The sequence below is a fragment of the Chroicocephalus ridibundus genome, chromosome 7, assembly GCF_963924245.1.
Source record: "Chroicocephalus ridibundus chromosome 7, bChrRid1.1, whole genome shotgun sequence".
In the NCBI taxonomy this organism is placed as follows: domain Eukaryota; kingdom Metazoa; phylum Chordata; class Aves; order Charadriiformes; family Laridae; genus Chroicocephalus; species Chroicocephalus ridibundus.
This window is the reverse complement of record NC_086290.1, coordinates 7,584,928-7,600,893: the sequence shown is the minus strand read 5'-3', so window position 1 is coordinate 7,600,893 and position 15,966 is coordinate 7,584,928. Positions and strand designations below refer to the sequence as shown.

General features: G+C 41.2%; 1 protein-coding gene and 1 long non-coding RNA gene across 3 annotated transcripts in view; one reads left to right on the top strand and one right to left on the bottom strand.

Moving 5' to 3' along the window:
* DARS1 (aspartyl-tRNA synthetase 1) overlaps nt 1-9,632 on the bottom strand; it is a 42,875-nt gene extending 33,243 nt beyond the window's left edge. Inside the window, exons 1-3 of the mRNA XM_063341010.1 lie at nt 9,475-9,632; nt 8,121-8,178; nt 1,079-1,171 (exon numbers count right to left, since the gene is read on the bottom strand). Of these exons, the coding sequence (XP_063197080.1) occupies nt 1,079-1,171; nt 8,121-8,178; nt 9,475-9,564 (241 nt within the window). The 5' untranslated portion in view covers nt 9,565-9,632. The remainder of the gene's footprint in view (nt 1-1,078; nt 1,172-8,120; nt 8,179-9,474) is intronic.
* A 102-nt stretch (nt 9,633-9,734) lies between these two features.
* The window catches only part of LOC134518331 (uncharacterized), a 95,812-nt gene continuing 89,580 nt past the window's right edge, over nt 9,735-15,966 (top strand). For both annotated transcript variants that reach the window (XR_010071931.1, XR_010071930.1), the window contains exon 1: nt 9,735-9,919. This is a non-coding gene — a long non-coding RNA (uncharacterized LOC134518331). The remainder of the gene's footprint in view (nt 9,920-15,966) is intronic.

The following is a 15,966-nucleotide window of genomic DNA, read 5'->3' as shown; positions in this document are numbered from 1 at the left end:
AAGATTCTAATACAAATTAAAAAGTACATTACATATATATATTTAAATGCAGTTCCTTATTTTACTGACTGCAGTACAGACACTCATTAAGAGGGACGTTTTTTAAGAAAATGAAGCCTCAAAAAGAGGAATGAATCTGCTATCTGTGACAATATTCTGTACTGGATTCTCATCCCTAATTTGCATTATTCCCAATTCTAAGACCACTGTTAAATTTCATCTGTGATGATAATTTCTTTATGCTCTTTTCTTTCAACTCTTGGGAAGACAAAGTATTTATATCTCACCACAGAGCTGCCAAACACAACTGAAATCAGTACAACAGTTGTCAGCAACTGAGGTCAACTGAAAAGGCCAAAGCCTATTTAAGTTTGCATATGGCGAACTGATCTCCAGAGAGAACTTCTGATTCCAGGGAAGAAATCTGGCTGTCAGACAGCCAAGTATGACAGCCCACACTACTGAGAACCTATAAAAGGATTCTCCCTTTGTCTTGTTAAAGAAAGATATGTTTCTTATTTTAAGTTCAAATTTATATAATCAGATACTGGTAACTGGAAGTAAAAATACTGAAATTTTAACGCAGATTTTTGTTTCCTGTCGAAGAAAAGGTGTAGTGAAAATATTCATACTCAGCAGAATAAATATGGCCTGTCTGACAACTGATACATTTATAATAGAAGTACATTTTACAGTAGAAGCTTGTAACGGTTTTATCTCACAACCATTAACGTTCAAAGGAGAATGACTATAGTATTTTTAAATTCCTATTATTTACAATTGTCCACACATTATTTAATAATATGATAAAACCAAAATTCACTTTTACTACAATGTAATAGTAATACCCGATTCCCACTCAACTGAAAATAAAATTTCCTTTTCCCCCCTTGGGAAGAGAGGTGGAAAAAAGAGAAAATAACCAGTCAAAGTGAACACTGAGTAATCAGGTGGCAAAGTCTTCTTTTAGTAAGTATTGTATGCAAGACATAACTAACAGGTCATGAAGCCAAAATAAACATTCAGGTCATACTAAAAATACAAGGAAATAAAAATAAAAACCCTGGAGGCATCTCACCTTTAGCTCTGCTTGTATGAATTCTGCCACGAACCCAAACCACTTCATCAGCCTTCTCCACTGTCAAGTCTTTTATTCGAATCAAAACTCTATCTGAATTATAGAAAAAAGAACACATTTTAAAATGGTTTTGATTTTTTTGGAGCAAAACATTTTTCACTTTGAACTCCAAAAACATTTTCTATGATTGATAAAATTTATAATAAATCCAAAACAGTAGATTTTGTATCTACAGCATAACAGATGTACTGAAAACACACAAGATCCTATTTCCTTTCTCAGTGAATTGTACTTGATCAAGTAGTTTTAAATTGGTTCAAGCTTATTGTTTGACTTATATAGCAGGGTCAAACTGCACTAAAACAAAAGCAAGACTTACTGTAGTTCATGGATGGCAGAACCCAGCATGACTACACTATTATTGATAGGACTTCACTATGCTGCACTGTACTACCTGCACTTATTAGTGTGAATTTCTGCTAGCTAAGGCATGTCTGCGCTGCTCCACTGTGCAACATGAAAGTTGGTATGTGGAACACACGAAAACAAAGGCTCAGAGGTGACATGACTATTCTCTGTATCTACTTAAGTAGGCTGAATATCACTGTAAAATAATTATTTAAAACAAAGAAGAGAAAGAAACCACAAATAAATGTGCATTAGAAACATAAAAGCAATAGCATTTTGGAGAAACAGGAGTATTACTGTGTAAAACCAGTAAAATTTATTTTAAAGGAGAATCTCTTTGACAACCTGATCAAGAACGACTATCATTGTAGGAGCCAGGATTCATCAGAAAGAACCCTTCAAAGTACACAAGAAAGCTAAGTAACAATAGGAATGCATGATTTGGAAAGGACAATTTTGGATAGTAAAGGAAAAAAAAAAATTATCAACAAAAATATTTTTAAATAAATCAGGACTTTAAAAATTGTATACAACCATTATGCTGGCTGCATGCCACTATTCCTTGAAATGTACTTGTTTAATCGTATTTTTCTGTAGATTTTTGGCCAACTGTATTTTTGCATGGTCTCAAACCATGCAACATAAGAAACATTTCTTGTAACATCTACAAATCAGTTAAAGGTATACATAGCATTGCATAGAATCTCAACAGTTCTAACAGCTACATGTACTCATTTACAGTTTGCATGTGGTTAAAAACACTGCTTATTAGGCAAAAAAAAAATCTTCACAGGAGATATTGATCCTTATGAATCTCTTCCAACGCGAGATATTCTCTGATTCTATTCTATGATTCTACGATATGTAACAAGCAAATTCACTCTCTCTGTCTTTCACCACAGACTTCTCCCTTGTTTCAAAATAACATTAAATTTACTAAGACACTTCCACTCTAGACTTTTCCTGCCAGAACTTTTCCCAAGTTTGCCTACCGCAGGTTACCATCTGCTCTTCTGGACTCCTTCCCTCTGTCTCTGAATACCAGTCACAGCTTGCCCTCCAAGCCTATTATTTGGCACTGGGAATTTTAGGGGGTTGAAAATGTTTATTAGCTTATGCTCAGGGCAATGTAGTGTTTTCTTCACAGACACACATCAAAACCAGAACAGAATGAATGTGCACAGAGAAGCATGATAGGAAATTGACTCAAGTATATTAATAATATATGTGTGTGTGTGCATGTGCACGCGCACTGGGAAAGGGAGAAAGGGGAATAAAGATGTTATCACTTGCCAGCAATTTCTGATGTTCAAACTTTATCAGTATAGTACTATAGGAAACATGCAACCAGCACAACTCATAAGCTTTAGCATTTCTAAGAGTTTGATATTCAGATGGTTAAAATTACCTCAGTCAACTTAAAACTGTATTGTTAGAAACTTAAAACATTTTCCAGGCACAAGCATAAAGACAGAATGAGGTGTTACCCTTTTTATGGATCCTTAGTGTTTCAGGAACCATCTGCATTAGATAAATATTTTTAAGTATCTTTTGGATACAGAATGGTTCATGTTTCATCAAGACTAAACAAGACACCTTTAACACAAAAATTTGTATATGGTATGAATTTTTGAAAACTATTTCACCTTTCATAAAAAAGGTAATAAAACAATATCCAAAAAAGAGACATCATAAAGTCATTTTTTCCAACAGCAGATCACAGAATGGCTGAAGTTGGAAGGGACCTCTGGAGGCCATCTGGTCCAAGCCCCTGCTCAAGCAGGGCCACTAGAGCCAGTTGTCCAAGATCACATTCTGATGGTTTTTTTAATATCTCCATGGAGGGAGACTCCACAACCTCTTTGGGCCACCTGTGCCAGCGCTTGGTCACCTTCACAGTAAAAAAATGTTTCATGATGTTCAGAGGGAACATCCTGTGTTTCTGTTTGTGCCAGTCGCCTCTGGTCCTGTCCATGTGCTCCACTGAAGAGAGCTAGATGTAGCAACTGCTACATCACTTTATTTCCCTCCTTCAACACTTCCCAAATCTAGTCTTCTTTTCCTCTCATTTCTAAGATGCCAGTAGTTCATAATAATGTCTACATTTATTAGTGTAAGCAATCATTTGTCACTCATTTTCTCTTGTCCAGCCAACACACTGTAGCTCAAATCTTCCCTCTGTACTCTCATATATCATTTCACCTGGAATTCCTTTCAGTTCATCTGTCTCTCTTCCATGATAAAAATTAAGCTTCTTGCTCTCACCTTTAGGGTCATCCCACCACGTTCTTCAGACTACCACCTACTTGTTCTTTCACGAATGTAAACTATACTTACATTTCTGTCTTTGTGCCACATAAACACAGACAAATAATGCAAAAATAAAAGATGTTTTAAACTGTGCTACAGTTGCAGTGAAGACAAGGGAACAAAGATTTTAAACAAAGTTCAAACAAAACACTCTGTATGTCTGAAATTACACTTACAGCTCCAATTCAATACTCATGCTATCTCACCTTCATTGCCACTTTGAATCATGTTTAAGGGGAAACTTTTTGTTTCCTTCATGTATAGCACAATCTCTTCTTTTCAACGTACTAAATATCATTATCTTTCTCTCAGAACTCAAACCTCTTCTAAACATGGGAAGAGAGGATAAAAACCCAAAAAGCTGTGTGGGTTATGCAAGACAAAATCACTTTTCCACCCCCAGACCTCCATTCCCCACCTGTCACATCAGCCTGTTTACTGAGTTCATTTATCTTGCATCATGGAGTTTTGAACAGTATGATCAATATTTCTGCTTTCTCTGTGAAGTGCCAGCATTTGAAAAAGAGAAGATAAGTTTAATAAAAAAAGCTGAATGCCAAAAGCAGTATAAGATGAAAGCAGCTTCCAGGGAGGGAAGATGAAAGTAATGGGGCTGAAGGGAGAAAGAGGGAAAGGCAAATAGAGTTTTACTAGCAATCATAGCCTCAAGCAGGCAGGAAGGACTATAAGACATGATGTAACTGGAAGCGAAAACATCAGATAGCCAGGGCAGCCAGCATTAGCAGAAGAAAGACTGAAGTGGGCCAAGAATGAAGGCACAGGTGTGTGTGAGATCAGCAGAGCAGGGTGGAGCATCTATGCAACAGCTTTGTGAACATGTGAAAAGAGTTTTAATTTGCCTGCAGAGGAACAAGAATCTATGAGTATGGCAAAAGGACAATAAGCCTATCCCTTGGAAAAGGAGAATAATTTGTTCTGATCATTCTAAGCTTTTTAACTTCCCATGTCCAGCCAGTGTCCTCAGGACAGTGCAGCTACTACAGCAAGCCTAAAACCAACAGTGCTGCAGACATCCAACTGAGCTCCTACCCACGTCTGTGCTGTCTGTATTGTCTGTTAGCTCCAGTTACCAGACGGTATGTGGATCTGCACGTGTCATACCACAATTCATTATTCAGACTTAGAAATGGCACGTACCCACACAGACTTCAGAAATAAACAAAATTAATACACTACAAACAGATGGGAACATCCGCATTTGTGCTCCCCCGCCACCCCCTGCACCAAGCAGTAGTTCCTCCAAGACACTCAATGCAAGCAGAATACTTTGGGGAAAAGCAGATACTACTGATACCAAGCGATGACTTCACCCTCCCATGAATCCTTTGATAAGAGCTTTTCCTGGCAGGAACTACTGAATCTTTAAATAAGAGGGCATTAGTCTCAAGGAAGGGACTAGGCTGATCTTCAACTTTTTTATTGTAGGCCTTTCGGTTTTTGTTACCTAATTTTGGTGCTCTGGATAACCCTTTTCTAAAAAATGGAACAGCAGGAGTATTGTAGGTTGTTATTTTAAGCCCAATGGAAAACCTACTCAATCCTGTCCATACACTGCCTGAGACTTTTTTTTTAAACAAGGATTGAGGATCAAGGGGACAACAGATCTAACTACCGCACTCAGCCTTTTTCATATCATTTTGTGAGGCTTCTCAACATATGTTTTCTCCATAGTACTTTTGAGTATTTCTTTTGAATACAAGAAAGTTGGCAGCATAGACTTTCTCCATGAGAACAGAATTTGATGCACCGTCTCTTTACGGTTACACCATTTCTTTACGGTGAGGGTGACAAAGCACTGGAACAGGCTGCCCAGGGAGGTTGTGGAGTCCCCTTCTCTGGAGATTTTCAAGACTCGTCTGGATGCAGTCCTGAGTGATGTGCTCTAGGCAATCCTGCTTTAGCAGGGGAGTTGGACTAGATGATCTCTAGAGGTCCCTTCCAACTCTGAAGATTCTGTGATCTCAATCTGCCAGCTTGGGTCTCCCACACAGTTGTTTGCTATGGGGTGTGGAACTGGCAGAGGAAACACAGCTTGCAGAAATTCTAATGAGCCAGAAAGTGCGTACAGAAGAGTGCAGGAAGAGGAGGTCCAACAGCGCAATCTTGCAGCCTGCAGTGAGACGTGCATGTTAACCAGTCAGATGCTAACTTGGAGAAGTTACATTTTTCTTAATATTATACCTTTTAGGTTGCGACTGCTTCTCCTCCTGGCTTTTATCAGGAATAGTGTGGCCAGCATGACTAGGGCAGTGATCATCTCCCTGTACTCAGCACTGGTGATGCTGCACCTTGAATACTGCGTTCAGTTTTGGGCCCCTCACTACAAGAAAGACATTAAGGTGCTGGAGTACATCCGCAGAAGGGCAACAAAGAACTGGTGAAGTGAAGGGTCCAGAGCACAAGTCTTATGATGAGCGGCTGAGGGAACCAGGGTTGTTTAAGCTCGAGAAAAGGAGGCTGAGGGGAGACCTTATCACTTTCTACAACTACTTGAAAGCAAGTTGTAGAGAGGTAGGCGTCAGTCTCTTCTGCCAAGTAACAAGCGATAGGACAAGAGGAAATGGCCTCAAGTTGCATGGGGAAAGGTTTCGATTGGATATTAGAAAAAATTTCTTCACCAAAAGGGTTGTCAAGCATTGGAACAGGCTCTCCAGAGAAAGCCACGTGGCTGAGTCCCCATCCCTGGAGGTATTTAAAAGATGGGTAGATGTAGTGCTGAGGGACATGGTTTAGTGGTGGACTCAGCCGTGCTAGGTTGACGGTTGGACTTGATGATCTTAAAGGTCTTTTCCAACCTAAATGATTCTATAATTCTATGGCTGCAGACCAATTTATGGATTGTTACGTGGTTAAACATAACTGTGGATGGCTGTGTTCCTGCCCCTTCCAGCAGCCATCAGACCTGTAGTCAACTTCTTTCACTTTGCTAACCGGCTAAACAAGTTGTTATTATTAGCGCGTTGAAATGGATCAGCAGACGACCCAGCATCAGGAAGAGGGAGACCACAGCATCCAGCAGGCTGGGCAAGCTTACAATGTGATTTCAACTTTAGTTCCCTTTCTTTGACAGTTAGTATGTATTTTATTCAATAATGACTGAATAGAGTCTGAAGTGATTTTCTTGTCCTGTTACATTCTTCACATAATGTTCCCCTTTGGTATGATTGCTTTTGTGGCTCCTCCTTTTCACTACATTCTGCATTTCCCTTCCTAAGGGAGGTCAACCAAAACAACCATTCAGAGGAGAGAAAAATCACCTTATGACAGATGATGTTCCTTTTTTACATTTCACTAAGAAGAAGTTACAAGAAGCCAGTCTATTACCTTCCCTCGTTCCTGTTTCATGCACTGAATAATATGAAGATTAATATTTCTTGGGATGTTGGCCTGGGAGATTGTTCTCTAGCTGACAAGTCTTTCTGAATCCCAATTCCCTATCAGTAGAAAATGAGGATTTCCCAAATCCACAATGGTGTGAATAATGATAAAATCCATAAATATTAATATATAATATTAATGGATTTGGTGCTTACATGCAGGAGTAATGAAGGCTGCAAAAGCAGACAGATATCCTACCCAGAGAGAGACCTGCTGAAGTAAACCATAGCAGAACTTACTCCAACCAAACAAAAAATCTTGACATCTCAGGACTCGGTACATTATAAATAATAATAATTTAATCCAAAAAGTCAAGCCTGCAGTGATGGACACAGACAGAAACTGACACACTGTGTAAAGCGTGGTTCAGGCAAGGACAAAGACTGAGATTCCATAACCTCTCCAGACCCAGCTCCAATATCCAACCACACTCATGATTTTTTTTCCTTCTATCTAATCAGAATTTCCTGTGTTCCAACTTGTGCCCATGACTTCCTGTACAATTACCACACACCTTCAAGAGTCTGCCTTTATCTTCTCTACACCCTTCCATTAAGTACCTTTAAACTGTAATAAGATTACCTCCCAGCTTCCTCTTCTCCAGGCTGAACAAGGCCAGCTTCCCCCAGCCTCTCCTCAGAGATTCTGTGCTCCAGTCCCCTGAGCAATTTGGTAGCTCTCCATTGGACTGACACCAAAATGTTACCGTCTTCCTTGCACTGGAGAGCCCAAAAGTGGACATTCTAAATGCAGCCTCATGACTGCCAAGCGTATTCAAATAAAGGGAAAGAATGGCAGCAGGATTTGAATGAAAAAGTTTGGTAAATGATTTCTCAAACAAGTACTGAAGATATAATATACTTCTTTTTTCCTTCTCCACCCCCCCTCATTTTTTAAAAAACTTTTTTTGTTTTTTTTAACTGACCTGGTTTCTCTTGGGATTGTATCATTGATGACACTCCATATCTTTCCTTAGCATAATCCTAAAATGGAGGTGAGAAACATATATCAAAGAAGCATACATAAAAAGATGAACGAAATCATTAGAGAGTTAACTGAGGTAATATAGAAGAATCAGCTATAATATTAAAGTCAAGAAATTGTGGTTTAGACTCTTAGAGATACACAAGTGAGAGTGTGTATCTCCTTACAGTGTGCCCTGTAAGGAGAAAAAAAATCCAACAGCAAACATGCATTAGGATCATTATTTGCAACACAGTAGTTTGTGTGAATACCTCTATAAAGAGCCTACTCCTGAAAAAAAAAAAAAAAGAGACCTACCGAAGCAGATCCATTGCTAACTATTTCCTTCCCATATTGAGGCACACTAAGAAATCCAGCAGATCGCCTGACTGAATACAAACACAATCTGTTAGGCAAGACACAGGGGGATGTGGCCTTTTCATCCAAAAAAAGATCAGAATTCTGGTTTCCCAACTAAGCCAACTCATTTCCAAATAAAAAAAAGCTTTGGCTTATTTATGTTATTCTATTCAATATATGAACCTAAGTTAATTCTAAATACTTTATTTTGGGGGAGGTGTGGTGTATTCATTTCTCTGCTTTTGATGAATCGTGGCCTATGTAATTTTACAGAAGCCACCTATACTCAGAATCCCTTAGTGCTGATGCATTTTTGGCCTTTCAACTGCAAGCAAAATTTATTTTATAACAAAATGAAGTGATGCTCGTTATTAATACTTTTTGTTTGTCTCCTGAAGAAATACTGGCCTACAGTCTTTCAGCACTGATCCGTGATCCTCATGTACAAGACAGACACACCTGCCAGGTCAGCAGGAGCCACCGGTGCCCCTGCAGAAGTGGCCTGCTGTGGAGCAGCTGCCCAGATGTTTCTGTAGGGGACTGACACTGGGAAAGGGGACGGGGACCGGCCTGTGCCGTTTCTCATCGCTCAGGCAGGGCCTCCTCCACCCGCACACGCGGAGCTGGCACTGCAGCGGGGCTCTGCAAGCGCTGTGGGACTGGAGAGGGGCTAAGATCTTTCTTCAGTGAATCACGGACTGACCGGGCCCAGCGAAGGGGGGGGGGTGGACAGGCAGGGCAATAGCAAAAGGCAGCTCTGCCCTTGGACCCGGCCAACACCCCGCCACCCCTCAGGCCGGCCCTCCCCACCCCGCTGCCGCCTGCCCCCTCAGCGCCGGCCCCTCGGGCGGCTCCAAGCCCGCGCTAGGCCAGACCCTGCCCCTTCCCCCTCTCGGCACGGGCAGTCTCGACGCCGCACCCGCCCGCCCCCTCCCTCCCTGCCTGCGGAGACCCACATCGGACGCCGACGACTCTTCGCTCTCCGGGCGGCGGTCCTGGCCCTGGCCCTGGCCCTGGCCCTGGCCGCGGCTGGCAGCGCTCGGCATCTTGCTGCGACCCCTCACCGCTCGGCTTGACTCGGCTCGGCCACGCCGCTTCCGCCCGCCCGCCCGCCTCTCGCGAGAGTGCCGCGACGCCCGGACTATCGCGAGAGTTGGGCCGCCACCTCAGCGCGGGCTTCTCCGCCCCCCCGCCCCCGCCCCCGCCGCGTGAGGGCTGAGGTTGGTGTCGCTTCCCGCCCTGCCACAGGCGAGGCTGCGGTTTTGCCGTCCCCCTCCTCGCCTCGGGGGGCGAGCAGCGGCCGAAGCGGTCACTTTCGCCAAACTGCCACCGTCCCGGTGAGGCTCAGCGCCCCCAGCCCTGCCCTGACGCGGAGGGGAAAGCTGCTGTGCCGCGGCGGAGGTGTGCTGGGCTGGGCTGGGCCGGGCCGGGCCGGGCCGCGGGTGGGTTTGGTCCCGGCTGACACTGCTTTGCAATCCAGTATGTTACGGCCTGAGGTAACATGTTGGACTGCGATGTGTCTAACTAACGTGCTTGGCTCAGCTTGGTAGCCCAACCAAAGTGCACTTGTGTTCTATCTTGACAGTAAACTTGGCTTGCCAGTGCTTATCCTTACAGGGAAGTGATTGTCCCCCTGTGCTCGGTACTGGTGAGGCCCCACCTCGAGTGCTGTGTCCAGTTTTGGGCACCTCACTACAAGAAAGACATTGAGGTGCTGGAGTGAGTCCAGAGAAGGGCAACGGAGCTGGTGAGGGGTCTGGAGCACAAGTCTTGAGGAGCGGCTGAGGGAGCTGGGGTTGTTCAGCCTGGAGAAGAGGAGGCTGAGGGGAGACCTTCTCGCTCTCTACAACTGCCTGAAAGGAGATTGTAGAGAGGTGGGGGTCAGTCTCTTCTGCCAAGTAACACGCAATAGGACAAGAGGGAACTGCCTCAAGTTGCACCAGGGAAGGTTTAGGTTGGATATTGGGAAAAATTTCTTCACTGAAAGGGTTGTCAAGCATCGGAACAGGCTGCCCAGGGAAGTGGTGGAATTATCATCCCTGGAGTTATTTAAAAGATGTGTAGATGTGGTGCTTAGTGACATGGTTTATTGATGGTTTTTGTCAGGGTTAGATTGATGGTTGGACTCAATGATCTTAAGGGTCTTTTCCAACCTAGACAATTCTATGATTCTGTATCCTGACAGCAGTTTAGTCTCCTGTCCCCTTGCCAATCCCACTGTTTATTATTAGTTAGCTAAAACCTAAAGTAGATCTGGTAATTTGGGGAGAATTAACATTATTGCAAATCCAGGTGTTTCCCTGCAGCTGAGTGCTTAAATCAATGCTACAGTATTGAGGCCAGGCTTTGCTGCAGGTGCCAACTTTCAAATGGCAGAAATCAAAGTTGCAAGCAGCTGCTGAATCCTATGGCCGTAGGTTGTTTATTCTGTGCAGGATGAGAAGAAGGAGTTAGCTGTCCTGATTTAAATTGCAGTTCTGAATTTTCACATTTGACTAACTAATCCCTCTTGTGGTATCGATTAGAGCTCTTGGTTTCCTGTCTTACCGTTGTTTGTTTTACAGCACTTTGTACTGCACTGGTTCAGCATCTCTTCTCATGGGAATCCCCTTGCAAAGTTCCCCTTCTGCCTCTGTCTCAGAGAATTATGCACTTCACCATAAGACTGCATAGCTTTCACAAAGTCCTTCTCATGCAAAGGACTATTGCAAAGAATTACGATCCAGTAACAGAGAAGGCAAATCACAGTCAGTTTTCATACCTACTCACCACAAGAAACAAAGTTCTGGTAGTAGGGTATCGTGTGGTGTACTTAAATGCTAATGTAACGGTAACAAAAACATGTGGATTTCTTACAGCGTGTCAGTTGTGTCTTTTCTGTTACCTGTCACTTAGAACACAAGCCCGAGCAGAACCACTGCTGAACCTTAACTAACAGACAGATGCAAATCGCGTGCCTCACCGCGGAGTAGACAGTACCATCTGTACGACAGAATGCTCTGTAATTCTCGGCATTTCACTGACTTTGCTGCGAAATTCAATCAAAACAAACCAACCCTGTAACCCTTATTTTTATGCTGGGAGCCTTCCAATAGTGAATAGCATAATGAGTATTTCCTCTGGGGCAAGTAAGCTGAAGGTGGTTCTGAAGGAAAAACCCTTTTAATATAATTAAGGTATTAACTGAAAACAAAGTATGGCAATTTAAAGGGCACTGTAGCTAATTATTCCATTGCCCAACTTTCAGAAGAAGCATTTTCCAGAGTTCATGGTCTCAGGTAATTTGTCCAGAATCCCTTTGTCTTGCAATGCAGAAACAGGGTTTTTTGAACAAAATTTTACAATACACTGAAAATAGAAAGATAAATTAATTTTAGGAAGAATTACTGACTAATTATTTCATATTTGGTTAAATAAACCCCTCAAAATTCTCCAAAATTTAATTTGGGTCTGCAGCAAAATTTTATTTTTCTATATCTATCTCACTAAACTTATTACAAATCTTCTGTTAAGAAAGCAAAATACTAGTGCAGATGATGTAGCTCATCTGCTGCCCCTTCTGTTTCATTGCACTATTATTGAAAATCATGTAATTGGGGCAGTACCTGCAGTGAACCTTAGAGTGATAAGTATGAGCAAAGCTGGTGCTGGGCCTGGGTGGGAGATGGAGGGGCCGGGGGACCTGCCGGGCGGCCAGCGCTGTCCCCTGGGCCTTCGCCGAGGATTACCAAATGGAAATGACATCATGCACAGCCAATCGGGGGGGCCCAGGGGTCCAGCTGGATGGAAGCCATATTCCACTTAAGTAACAAGACATGACATACCATGTGCTAATGCTAAATAATTTATCCCTCAGGCATATAGTGAATTGCAAAGCCAAGCTGAGGCCTGGTCAACAGTTTGTAGTTTAAATTAAAATTGGCTTTTCCATCTTAAAGGGAGGGAGGGGGTTGTCAACTGTTGTGATCAAAAGTGGAATGCAGAAATCTGGGGTCGGGTCTTCTCTTCTCTTCTCTTCTCTTCTCTTCTCTTCTCTTCTCTTCTCTTCTCTTCTCTTCTCTTCTCTTCTCTTCTCTTCTCTTCTCTTCTCTTCTCTTCTCTTCTCTTTTCTCTCTTCTCTTCTCTTTCTATTTATCATGCAGGAAATATCTTAGAGCAAGTCTTAAGTCACTGTGAATAACGATATCCAATATATCTGTGAAACTTAGGCGTTAGCACCTGTAATACCCTAAACTGAAGCTACTCCAAAATTTGGTCATATATGTATTCATGTTACAAATGTTATATGGGCGTCTCCATAGCAGAGTTGTAAATATGTCTCATTAGGAATCCAGAGGCATTTGCTTCTGCTTACGCTAAAGATCACGCCCAGTCAGCCTCTCTTCTGGATGGTTTGAGCTAGCAGTTCACAGAGGCTGGATATGATGTTAACCACAGCATTTCATTGCCTGCTGTTGGCTACTGGAACTCACAGCGTAGCCTTTCCAACACAGTGGTCCAGCTAAGCTGGGCCAAACCTTTGACATACTTTTGTTAAAATACAGTGCTGATTTCACTTAAGAGCTGGGTGCCACAATATGCTAAAGAATGCTTCCGCTGAAACCACGAGAAGTTGATTGTAGTCAGCACCTTCCATAGTATATCCTTACGTAGAACTTTACAAAAATGGTGGCTCAAACATTCTTTAATCTTCCAGTGTACTATTGATCAAGAAATGAACAGTTAAAATATACAGCATGTTGCTGTGAAGGAGATAGGAATTGCATTTGAATTATTTTAGGATAAGAAATTAAAAGGACCTCTGGCTTATGGAATAAGTGAGGATATATTTACTTAGTCTCTACATGTTTGGCTAGTTAAAACCTGGAGAGCATGAAGTGGTACAGAGTTAAAAGGAGCATGTGGAAAAAAATACAAAACAAATTGGTAGTGTCTCTGAAAGGTCTTCAGGGAATTCAGCTTTATTGCCACAATAGTACACTTCCCAGTATGCAATTACTTGTTGTCATGGAAAGGGATTTTGAAGATTTCTCTTATTTTGGATGCTGCAAAGCAAGCTTAATTTAAGTAAGAGGTTGCATTTTATTTTTCCTTTCCGTATTTGTTTGCTTATCTAGGTTCTTGTATGATTGTCAGGCCAGTGTCCAAATTCCCTGTAGATAACAAAAAGAGAAAAAAAAAACACTGAATATATGCAGCAGCAGCTAAAAAATGAATATATTATTTATTTTTTAAGTTATGTAAGTTCATGGTGTGCATTCAGTGATAGGGAAAGCTCTTCTATTAATAATTTTCAACCTTGGCAAAAATGCATATTTGTAATTGATCATTCTTTTTTTACTCAAACATTTGTACAATGAGTAACAAAGCCTTTGCATCTAAATCCAACTAGGAACAGAATTTGGCAAATCTAATTCCTTCCTGGATTTTCGCAGCTCTACTTCCTTTAGGAAGTTTTTAGTCAATGGGAAACAAAGGCTTATTGAAAGGATTAAAGTTACAACTATTCTCTTTGTTTTAGAGCTTCAATCACGGTTTTCCTCTAGTAAACAACATTTGCAATTAATAAAACTTCTAAAAAAACAGGAACTTTGGGGAAGTACGTGCTTATGATAAGTGGCAGGATTTCTTTTAACAGAACTCTATTCAAAGGTGTAGTCTTTTTAAGTTAAGACAATGATAACAATTGAGTTTCTCAATGCATTTTAAAAGTGTTCCTTCTGATAAACACAAGACAACATGCTGTACAGTCAGGGATGGGCGATACATTTAAATGGGATATATCTTGTCAACAGTTTATTGTGTCCCAAAATGATTTTAAATAGCTGCGAACAACTCACATTTCATATCATGCATAAACCTAGTAATCATGTCTTACACAATGAAATATCTATGCCCATTGGACATACAGTACTGCATATATTTATGAACTATTACCCATAAATTGTTTATTGTTTCCTTTATATGATGCTTGAAAGGGATTTGGATAGCAGTTATCTGAGCATGAATAAGAACACATGGAATATTTAATCTTTGTAATTTATCTTTTACCGTTCTTATGTCATGAAATATTTTATGAATATTTTCATGTTTATGTCAGCTATATTTTTCTTACTCGCTTTATGTGTTTACTCCCAAGGAATTATCTCCTGTCAGAGGTAAACTGAGGGAAACATCGGGACATTGTTGATGGCCCTCCCTGGAGGGCAGTGTGGAGCTGCGGGATGGTTGGGACTGACTGTTGCAGGAGACATTTCATAAACAGCTCAACTATTGTTCTCACCCAAGCGTCCAGTTCTTTTTCTGGGGTGGCTTATGTCCAAAGGGTGCTGAAAACAGCAATCTGGAGAATAAAGGATCTGTAGTTCTGTCTGGCCCCTTAAGTGCAAGCATATTGTTGTTTCCTACGTGCCATTCTCATTTACAAAAAGCATCTTAAGCCATTGTATCTTCCTGTGAAGTGAGAGTATCTTTGCAAACCTCTAACGCAGAGTCAACTTATGGTGAAGTTATAAACCTTTAGAAACAGAAGGGTTTAATGGGTATCCTGACTCAGACTTTATTTCAGCGTCAGGAACAGTGCTCTGCTATCAGTAGAATGTGACTCATGCACCAACATAAATCTGATCTTTGTGATCATCCATTAAGAGTAAGTGTTTTTTATTGCTGTCTGAAACAAACAAGAAACAGAGACGAGTCATCTAAATGATTAAATGTGACACAGAGGATGTTAAGTACTATTTTTCAGACATTTTCCTGCAGCAATCATGAGCTATTTTGTAAATAAAAGTGTGTTACTTATTAAGGGTGTTACACCAGACACTCTGCATGTATAGATTGAATCAGGCTGTGAAGATAGTCACTTACAAATTTGTAGGTTAGTGTAAATGGACAGACTGATTCCTAGAGGAAATAAGCGTTAGCATGAGAACAACAGCTGAAGTAAAATCCCATAAGCCAGGAAAAACAGCTACACAATTACACTAACAGGTGGTTGGTTTCAAAACAAATTTCAAGGTCTGACAGCTCTGTGCACCTGCTTTGAGCTGATTTCTTTTAAGGACTTGGATTTGGCATGAACCATTGATAAAAACCATAATTCTTTGTGTCTGAGAAAAGTCATCATTACCATATAGTGATGATAAACTACTAAAGGCTGCTAAAAGTAGTACTCAGCCAAAAGGTAATATGGGTCATTCTGCACACTCTGTCATTATAGCTCAAACTTTTCTCTACCAGAGAGCTTCAGGCAAACGCCGTCAGGATCAAACCTCTCCTTCTGTAAACTGAGATAATTCCATCTCAGGCGATTTGAACTAGGTACAACTCCAGCCTTTGCCTTCACCATCATAAGAAAAATAAAATTTTATTTGATAGCGGATTTTAACAAAGATATTCAGCAAATTCTTTTATAAAGGTTGTACTCTGTCTTCTAAATTTCTTTTAAT